This window comes from Momordica charantia (genome assembly GCF_013281855.1).
Source record: "Momordica charantia cultivar OHB3-1 chromosome 6 unlocalized genomic scaffold, Mcharantia_2.0 BLBB01000006.1, whole genome shotgun sequence".
NCBI classification, from domain to species: Eukaryota; Viridiplantae; Streptophyta; class Magnoliopsida; order Cucurbitales; family Cucurbitaceae; genus Momordica; species Momordica charantia.
This window is the reverse complement of record NW_028275164.1, coordinates 3194625-3204713: the sequence shown is the minus strand read 5'-3', so window position 1 is coordinate 3204713 and position 10089 is coordinate 3194625. Positions and strand designations below refer to the sequence as shown.

The window sequence follows — 10089 nt, the reverse complement described above, 5'->3', positions numbered from 1 at the left end:
GCTCAAATGATCTAACTTTCATAAATCTGTGCAGGGTCAAATTTCATACTTTTGTTACCTCCAAATTTCCTAAGTTTGTACTTCAACCAGATAAAAAAAAATACATAAATAGATTAGTATTCTCACAGTTTATTAATTAACAAATCCGTGAGGTACAAATTCATGTTTCTGAGATGCAATCCGCAGAACAATTATTTGGTGAGATTAAGATGAAGACGACGATGGAAATGGTGCATGGCGTTCTCGACCGAAGGAGCGTATCGGCCGAACTTGTAAGCAGGCGACTCGAGGCCCCTTTGAACACCCTCACACAGAATAATGTCTTCATTCTGACAATAATTAAATTAAAGTTGTAAAAGGTAAAAGTAACAATTGATTCAAACACAAGACAAATGATGAAGATGGAAAGGGGGAGAATTTGTTGGCAATACCTGCACTCTTTCACTGTCTTCCAAACTTTTTTGTATAAAAGAGTTGTCATTCTGGAAGTGAAATCAAGGGAGAAGACAAAATAGTAAAAACCCAAATGAACTGAAAATCATTTACAACACAAAAGCTCAGGTTTTTCAGAATTTTCGCACAAGCAACGGCTGGTTTCGTTAACCGAGTTATTGATCGGGAACTTGCACACAGGCAGAAAGAACTTATTGCATAACCATCAGGCCAAACGACTCGAAATTACCTTAAAGGGAGCTTCAAGAAAGTAATCGAATACTACTAAACATTTTCGAGGTCCGAGTGGGAGTACTAAATTTGTGTCCATCCAAGGTCCATACCTGTCATAGAACCCCAAATTGATGAGACAAACGTTCAGCAGCAGAACAACTAAAAAATAAAGATCACACAGTGCCCACCTATTTATCATGAAGTTTGGATATATAAAAGCATATAGTGCTTCTGATCCAAGGCGACCATAATCATCGACTTTCGGTTCTTCGCCGCTGTTACAACTTTGAATGCTAACAGTCTCAAATATCTACATCACGAGTTGTAATCACGTGACATTGATAATTAACAGCAAATGAACAACTACCATAAATCTGCATTTTAACTTTATATGAAGGTCTTTCAGACCTTAGGTGAAAACAGAACAATAGCTTATAATCCTAAAGTAAACAGATCCTAAAACAGCAAATGGCATGAAAGGAAATTGCTGTAAGAGTAGCTGGTAAGGAATTCAAAATAAACAGTGGTCATACTTCAGTCAAATAAGACTCGAGCTTGAGATTAGATGCGAGCCCTTTATGCGCATAGGGAACGTGATATCCTCCATCTAAGTAGTTGTCACAAAATACCTGCAAAAAAACCGACGAGATACCGAAACTTTTGGTCATCTCTCCCTTCCTCTCTTTTACTTATATTTCTTTACTTAATCTTATTTTGAACTGAAACTCTTGGTCAGTTTTTGGTAACACTAGAACATTTTTTTCTAGAAGGATAAACTATAGGAGTGCATGCTCTAATCGAAGAATGAAAGTAGCATACCTTCCAATTACATTCGATGGTGTATTCGCGTCGACAAACGTAACTTAACGAAGTATTGACTCCATTCAAACTCAGCACATCTACACAGCTTCCAAGCCATTCACGTGCTACTTTATCCTCGTCAACTTCCTGCTCAGATGGTAACTCTTTATCCAGATTGAGAAGGACGAAAGGACCCCATGTAGCTACCAGTAATGGTATGAGCCCAAAATCCTAATCTCCATCAATAGAAAAAGTTAACCAATTATTAGTCCATTCAGAAACACTGTATTAAAATGGTTGTCAGAACTGTTATCACTGTGATATAAGGGCATACGTTTACATCAAAGTTCTGTATCCCTTTTATTCTAGTCGCCTTAAGCAGAACTCCATCCAACCCGTATGTCCATCCCTGCACAAAATATGAAATAAGGCTGTTCAATTAATAATAATGTATAGATACACCATACACCTCGTTATATCTCAGAATCAATCTTACATCCTAGTTATACTATAATCTTTTATAAAAAGGTTTACAATGCATTGACCTGATGTGGTTGAAGTTAAAGTTGAGGACTAAAAACTAAATCTGCTCAACAGGAAAATAACTGAAAAGGAAACCAAAAAAACTCCCAAGAAACTTACAAGAAGATATGCAAGTGAACTCACATGATATGGACATACAAAGCATGACTTTTTCCCACTTCCAGAAGCGAGAAGTGAGGCATGATGGCGGCAAACGTTGTGAAATGCACGAACCTTCCCGTTATTATCTTTACACACCACAAACTCAACATTACCCAACCTGCCATGGTCAAAGAGACAAAGACCCAACAAATTTCATGGACAAGCTATTTGATTCCATATCTAAGACTCAGAAGGCATTACAAATGTCAACTGACTCAACTTCATATTTGGTCTAATCAATCTGTGGAAAATATGGACAAACTTCTGGTATTTGAAATAGTTTTATTTCAACCCTTTAGATTTATACCATAAGTAATAAATGGTAGATGACAATTAATCACACCTGCCTGTGAAAAAGTCATGGGGATCTTTTAATTGTTCAACATATCCTGACAAGCCAATGGCACAAGAAGTTGATGATCCATGCATCAATATTGTGAGAGTTATAATCTAAAGAGAGAAAAATAAAAAGAGCAGATTGCATTAGCTGTAGAGCAAAGAAGAGTACAGAATTTCAATGGGTTTGGTCTGCCTTGAGTGCATGAGAAACCCCATAACAAATTACTCCATCAAACAGCAAAAACTTCCAATTTCTCAGTTAATGAAAAGCAGAAACTATTCATCTCAGCTTACTTTCCTTCTTGACACTCAATTGAAGAAAAATGTTACTAAGTCAACTCAAAGTCACCCCAAACCCCACAGGAAGGGGGAGTCAACCCATGGTCGTTCTCTTTCTAACACTCAATGGAACCATTGTTTTCTTTTCTTTTTTCGTATATTTTCTTCCGGGTTCAAATCGTAGATATTCAATGAAGATTTAATTATCTTTCTAGCGTAATGCCACAAGAAGGAAATACTAAATCCACAAAAAGGACTTAGGTGGGAGAGATTTAAAGGGATTTTCCATTCTAGAGAGCGCAGATTGCAGCAACATTTAAACCTTAAAATTTATCGTCTCGATTTACATATACGATTAAATAGAGCGGCAAAAGACGAAGAAGAATCTAGAGATGGAAACGAAAACGAACCCACGGCCTGCCATCCTCTGTAGAAGACACGATCGAGCTCGAGAGTGAAAAAGGAAGGATCAGTGTACCAGGAGCTGGGTGGAGTGAGGGCCTTCTCTAGGGGAATTTCAGGGTCGAATTCATGAACGAGTTTCTGAGCTTCAACGAAGCGAGAATCTGGGTTTCGAAAAGTGGAAACCGCCGAGATTGGCATTGAAGGACGATGATTGATCGAAGGCGTAGCGATGCCAGGAGGTTGGAAGAAGTGAGTGGGAATTTGCTTGATTATCGTCGCCATGGATATGCTATGCCCCGAGTTACTCTGCAATGCAAGAGTGTCAACGATCAACGATCCTGGTTACCAAAATTACTGATTTTGATTTTTGCAGCGGATGAAATTTTGTAGGTTTTTTCTTACTTTTGTATTTGCATTTGAGTTTGGATATTTGACATGATTATTGTTTTTCTTAGGAGGATTTAACTCAACCTTTTGAATAGTAATAAATTTTTGATGCATATCAGAAACATGATTGTGGTATTTTATTAATTGCTTAAAATTTCAAAACTGAAAATTTTATTCAAATTTAGAGTTTAAATTCATGAAATTTAAATCTCTCACAGCTCACTTATAAGTACAGGTACACGTAAAATTTGAACGTTTCCTTAAAAAATAGTATTTTCCTTAATAATGTTAATTACGTAAACTTAAGAGAATGCTTTGGAAAAGTAGAATTAATATTTGAATTTGTTCACGACCCTCCATATTGCCAATTTCGTTTACATCGCCCTCATTTAAATGTTTGGCATTATGCGTTTTAAACATAAACTCACAATTTTACTTTTGAATTTACCCTAAATACTTCATATCAATGTCTATGTGTGTGTGTATATATATATATATATATATACTTCATACCAATGTTTTATATTTTAGGCCTACCAATAAAAATTGTTGCATTCAATTATATACCATTGTTATAGAGAACGATCCGAAACGAGATAAGAAATTGAAGTCCGAGATCATCGACTGGGGGAAATCGACCCGCAACGTAACAGGCCAGCCCAAAGGACGACCTAGCACCGAGGTCGTCATGGCGCCTCGGCGTCGACCCCACCTCGACGCCCGAGGCGCCTACTTCTCAACAATCGCCTTTGGGCCAAGATACCATGTGGGCCTCCTTCGCTCGGATCTACATCAGGAAGTTAAACACACCTATTCGAGACCGAAGCCGATCATTGGGCCTCACAAATCCAAATTAGGGCTCAACTACAAGAAGGTTCTTGAACCACCCTTACAGTTATAAATAGCAGTCTAACCTAGAAAGGCAAGTGACATATCATAGCTCACTATTTTCTCAACTCTTATTCACTAACTTAGGCATCTGAGCCCGTGTGACTGAGGTCACACCGGTTTAGATTGGTTTAGTTTTGTAGGTATCGGTTCCCTTATCATCGAGTTAGCTAGGTGTGTGCGAGAAGAAGAATCAGATCAAAATCCACACATCAACGACCATAAATCTTCTCATACACGTGAAGGTATATTTGGGTATTAAATAACTCTTTAATAATTTCTTTCAAAAAAAAATCTTTAATAATTATCCATGCACCTTCCACATTTACTATTTTAAACTCTATTTTTTGAAAGTATATATATCTAAATTTCTGACAAACAAAAATAAAAAAGGTAACTTCTCAAAAGTATGGAGATTACGTTTTGAAAACATACAGGCCACAATGAACAAAAATTAGAAATTATAAAATAAAATATAGAAATCAAAATAAAAAAAATACAATAAGACCAAAATAATATTTCAATTTTTTTTTTATAAAAGTTAATCAATAATATATTTAAATAAGAAATAAAAGAATAATTTTTGGATTGTAAAATTTTTACAATCTCGTATTCAAAATTTCAATTTAATTCATTGTCATAACTCTCAATAATGGCCGACACATTTTTCAAGTTATGATTGCAAAATGATGACAATAAGGTTTAATTTCAACCCTTTCATAAATATGAGAGAGTAATTATTTAAATTATTGTTTTTCTTTTAAGAACTACCCATTTTTTAAATGATATCATGTCCATTTAAACTATGTCCAAATTTACTAGAAATTAATTAAACTAAATCTATCAAATAAAATTAAAATTTTAAAAATACGGTTTTTAAATTAATCGTCATCCTAAATAAAAAAAATTAATTTTCGCAAACATGAGTTTAACTCAATAGTAATTGACATCTATCTTCCATGGAGATATTCTTCGAGAGATTCATATGGTTGTTTGATTTCCCACCAAAATTGATCGACAAGCTTGAAACGACATCAATTTAATTTAGAATAATTAATATTTCATTACGAGCTGTCCCGTTGCATTGTTCATATGTGTTTCGCTGGCCAAATATTCCACCATAATCAGCACAATAATTATCATTATCTTTGACTAATCTATTAATTTCCACGTCAAATTATTAATTTGTTCGAAAAGTATATCATCTTTAGATTAATTATACATTAATGATAGCTGGTTATATTTTCTTGTGTGAGATCAGAATTAAACAAATAGTCCAATCATCTTAAGTCTCAAATGGAATCAAACGATAATTAATGAAGTTAATTTGATTTTTTTAAGTACAAAGTTATCCTTATCTTTGACTAATCTACTAATTTCCACGTCAAATTATTAATTTATTTGAAAAGTATATAATATTTAGATAATTATACATTAATGATAACTTGTTATATTTTCTTGTGAGATCGGGATTAGACAAATAGTCCAATCATCTTTAAGTCTCAAATGGAATCAGCTTATCAACGATAATTAATGGAGTTAATTTGATTTTTGTTTTTTAGTACAAAGTTAATTTGAATTAGAGTCTATATGTAGGGTCTGATCCTCTTCACATCACTTGTTTGATTTGAAAAAATATCATATGCTATTAATACGCTATGTTAGTTTCCACTCATTTTCAAGATTTTACATTCTTATTTTAGATTGATTTATACCATATTTGATTTTCGTGAGAAGATATCCAGTAGCTAATGGTCTACTTGATGCTACATCTTAAGTACGTTGAAAATATAAACATCGCAACAAATTTGACTTATTATTAATGGTCGAAATTTATCTTTGATATTTAGTTGTGACATAAAAATAGTTGCTAAAAACGATGGTGTTTATACTTATTGTTTAATGTTGCATTGTCTATAATTTAATAAAAGTAGATGGTTACACCACATGTCGTGTGAATTGGAAAACAATAAATATGATAAAAAGTCATATATATTATAACGAGGACAATACAAATTAAATTGGTGACGTTGAATTGATAACATCTACCTGATTTGCATACATTCGTTTCGTTTTTTATTTGAAAGTAAATTTGAAAAATGTGACAATTTGAACATTAAATTTCCAAAATATAATTAAAATGAAATATATATTTTACTTTTTACTTTTTACTTTTTTAAGTAATTTCAATTGCTAATCTTGACTTATCTGTTATGCTTTTGCCGCCCTCGTTATTTTTCCAACAAAAAAAAAAGCATCTAATTTCTCTTTTTATTTTTATTTTCCTTACCAACCATTGGAATTGAAATGAATCCACGTCTCTTTATTTTATTTTATTTTTACTGTAAAATAAAAATGTGGGGGTGTGGGAATTCTAACCTCCAACTTCAAGCGAATTAATTAAATGTTCAAGTTGGCATTTTTTAGTACAACAAATACGAGTGGAGATTCGAATTCATGGATTATTTGTCAGAAATATGTGTCAATTAGTGTTGAGTTAAGCTTATATTGATCGTTCAAGTTGTTATTATAAGTCACATCGTCAACGGAAAAAATTGTATTCACATGCTCTTGTTACATTTATTTAGCCAAATTCAAAGTAACGAAAATGTGAAGTCTGCATTCAATCAATATAGCTAGTGATATTCACGTCAACCTAAACATAATTTGAATTTCTAAATCAAGCGTGGTAAAATTTTCTGTTTTTTTTTTAAATGACACAACTAAATACAAGCAAAATCCATAATCAATAAACTAAATTTGTAATTTTTATTTTATTTTTAATACGTTTGGTCAAAAGAAAAAAAGGTTTTTTTTCCCTCATCTGTCAACTTCAAAACTTTGAAACTTTTTATGCATCCATCGAAGTAGAAACCAACATAAATATCTCTTACTATCTCTCAACTTTTTTTTCAGTACATTAATCCCCAAACCTTTTCATACCCAGTATTCTCTTCTTATATACATATTTTGAAATTTTTAAAAATTAATTTCCAAATTAACAGAAAATTCTACGGAAACTAATCAAATTTATAATATCAATATCAAACAATTGAGTCGACATAAAAGCCTGTAAGAATCAAAATTGAAATTAACTAATACTTGAATTGATATGTTCATCACAATTTAGTGATTAAATTTGTAACTTAATATAAATCGAAAATAAATTAGAGTATTACTTCTTAAAAGTACAAAAATAAAAAATAAAATTAATAATTCACGAGAGAACAAAACTACAATTCGAAAAGTAAAATTAACATATTCAAACTTTAGAAAATAACAAAGCATAACTAAAATATATTTAAATTCAGCTCATCTAAACATAAGTTAAGTAGTTCGAATTTCCCGTATTATTTTAGAGAATGTATTTACATTCCATATTTGGAGGCAGAAAATTTGGAAATATACGTTGGCCTCTCCACATTGGCAGGGCCATATTAAAATTTAGATAAAATGAAGGGGCCGTCACGGGAAGACAAAAAGAAAAATATAATAATAATAAAATTGAATGGACTTTATTATCAAATTGCAAGATTGTCAAACGTTTGATCGGAAATAACGGTCCATTGATACTGTGGGCGGATTTTTTTTTTCTTTTCGATTTTTCTTTTATTTTTTATAATGGTTTTTTTTTTTTGGAAGAACATGTTGTTTTGACTTCAAAATTATTCCTGTTCATACGAATCCTCCAAGACCCGGCCAACAATTTTTTTAATTAATAAAATATAAACTATTTGTCTGTATTTATGTCGAAATTCTCAATATTTGGAGAGAAGAAAAGTGATTTAAAAAAATATAAATTCTTCAAATTTATTTGAGATTTCCCTTAGAGTTTGTGTTACAAGTTGAAAGATTAGACATTAATAAATTTCAATATCTTAGATTAGAAAGTGATAAATTACGATTGGAATTCAATGCTCTATTCTCAAGTTCTATTACACGTCGTAAATTTTAAATCTTTACCTTTACCAACATCGTCATACATCATATATTTTTTAGGTAGAAATCATTAAAAAAAAATGACAAAAATATAGGTTTGAAGTGGACAATATCATATAAATCACGAAGATACTAAATAATTTTGAACTCGATCATTAATTGAACAAGGTTATTGTTTGCATAAAATAAAGAGCGAATAATTTGACTAAAAAACTGAATTGGAAAGAAAGAAAAAGAAAAGAGGCATAAAAGCATGATTGGTGCTTATCCATGTGATTAGAAGTTAGAATTAGAACCGTACATATAGTACCAAATTAATAAAATAAAAATTAGTTGTACCAAATCCTTTTGTTTTTTCAATTCAAATGGTTGACTCTCTACTAAATTCAATAATTATGGATTTTTCTCCCTTTAATCAATTCACACAGTTTAATTACCATAATTTCCCTTTTTATCATTTAAAAATATCAACTCTCACTTAAATATTTTAGACTAGTAAGTGACTGATCTAACCCTCGTGAATACATGTGATTTAAATTTCTTCCCATCATTTAGAAAATATCTCGATTTACATAGGAATATTGGATTTTTTTAATCCTAGTTGTTTTATTTTTGGTAGGTAGTCCATCTGAACAAAATTTAATTGGTTGAAACACAGATATTATCGATCAAAATATCGGAAGTTCAAATCTCCATCTCCCGTATGTTATATATGTGCTTGTTACTTCAAAATTAGGAGAATGGGGTTAAAGAGTAAAATTTTATGTGGGTCACGGACAGGAAAGACATTTCCTATTCAGCATTGCTCTTTTGTCATTCCTATATTTGAATTGATCTATAAATATTCTATTTTAAGATTAAAAATAAATACTTTTAAATATAAGGGATAAGAATAATTACGTATTGAAACAAGATTTAAATTAAAATTCAATCATGATATACATGTGCATCTAATGATTAATTGTTTGTGCCATTAATAAAAAGAAAACTCTTTGATATGCATAGTATCATATTGAAAACAAGATTTTTATTTTTATTACTTTTTTTTGTTATCGTCATTAATTAGTTTGATTTTTATCTTACCATACATTTAGCCACTAAATTTTAAAAAATTTCTTATAATAAGCCATGTTAACTTACCAATAAGATCATATGACATACTAATTTTTGGACTTAATGATATGCAAATAATTTCGTCAATGTAGATATTTTCACCAGCCCTTCCACTTTTATCAGCAAAAATCTATCTCGACGGTGTTATAGCGATGATTTTTCCAACGAAAGAAGTGTTTCCAAAAGCTTTTTTCGATAAATCTTATCAATGTGAGATCCTTAATATGCTCACTCGAGATCATGGTTCGTTTTCACTCATCGATCTTGGTCGAGTCCCATTTTTGAATCGGATGTTCGTTTGAACTTTTAGACTCTGATATTATATTAATATTCATGCAGTTCTATCTCAAAATTTTTATCTTTTATCTAAAGGATGTTGAAGAGAGAGAGCGGGAGATCGAGGAGTGCGGAGGCATATGGAAATGGGTTGACTTCGCAAAGTTTGAAAAAAAAAAGAAGAAAGAATATGAAAATTATTTAATTGAATATCTAAAAAAAAGGGAGAAGTTTGTGGGTCCGTTTGTGTAGAAATACGGAGTTCCGTTCTCCGTACGTCCTTTTTATATAAATAAATCCAACTTCCGCGTC

The 10089-nt window shown here is 31.6% G+C and overlaps 1 protein-coding gene across 5 annotated transcripts; it reads right to left on the bottom strand.

Moving 5' to 3' along the window:
• On the bottom strand, positions 1 to 3654 carry LOC111007490 (choline monooxygenase, putative (CMO-like)). Of its 5 annotated transcripts, XM_022279882.2 has the most exons (10): positions 3180 to 3642; positions 2495 to 2540; positions 2134 to 2269; positions 1802 to 1876; positions 1486 to 1698; positions 1200 to 1295; positions 855 to 976; positions 683 to 776; positions 432 to 482; positions 1 to 329 (listed from the first exon to the last, which is right to left on the bottom strand). In XM_022279882.2, exons 1-10 carry the CDS (start codon positions 3454 to 3456, stop codon positions 192 to 194), a joined length of 1248 nt encoding a protein of 415 aa, XP_022135574.1. In that variant the 5' UTR covers positions 3457 to 3642; the 3' UTR covers positions 1 to 191. The 5 variants fall into 5 exon arrangements, with proteins under 5 accessions (XP_022135574.1, XP_022135573.1, XP_087980828.1 ...); XM_022279881.2 differs by having other exon boundaries at positions 683 to 976; positions 3180 to 3651; XM_088124702.1 differs by having other exon boundaries at positions 683 to 976; positions 2495 to 2601; positions 3180 to 3319.
• Positions 3655 to 10089: the final 6435 nt, after the last annotated feature.

Bases quoted from the DNA above. Each gene is read 5' to 3' on its own strand.
- LOC111007490 (XM_022279881.2), bottom strand. From the start codon at position 3,456: ATGGCGACGATAATCAAGCAAATTCCCACTCACTTCTTCCAACCTCCT. The intron at 2,541-3,179 runs GTTCGTTTTCGT...TTGGCTTGTCAG, and splicing joins CAGAGGATGGCAGGCCGTGG to GATATGTTGAACAATTAAAA. The intron at 1,877-2,133 runs GTGAGTTCACTT...TATTTTGTGCAG, and splicing joins GCTTTGTATGTCCATATCAT to GGATGGACATACGGGTTGGA.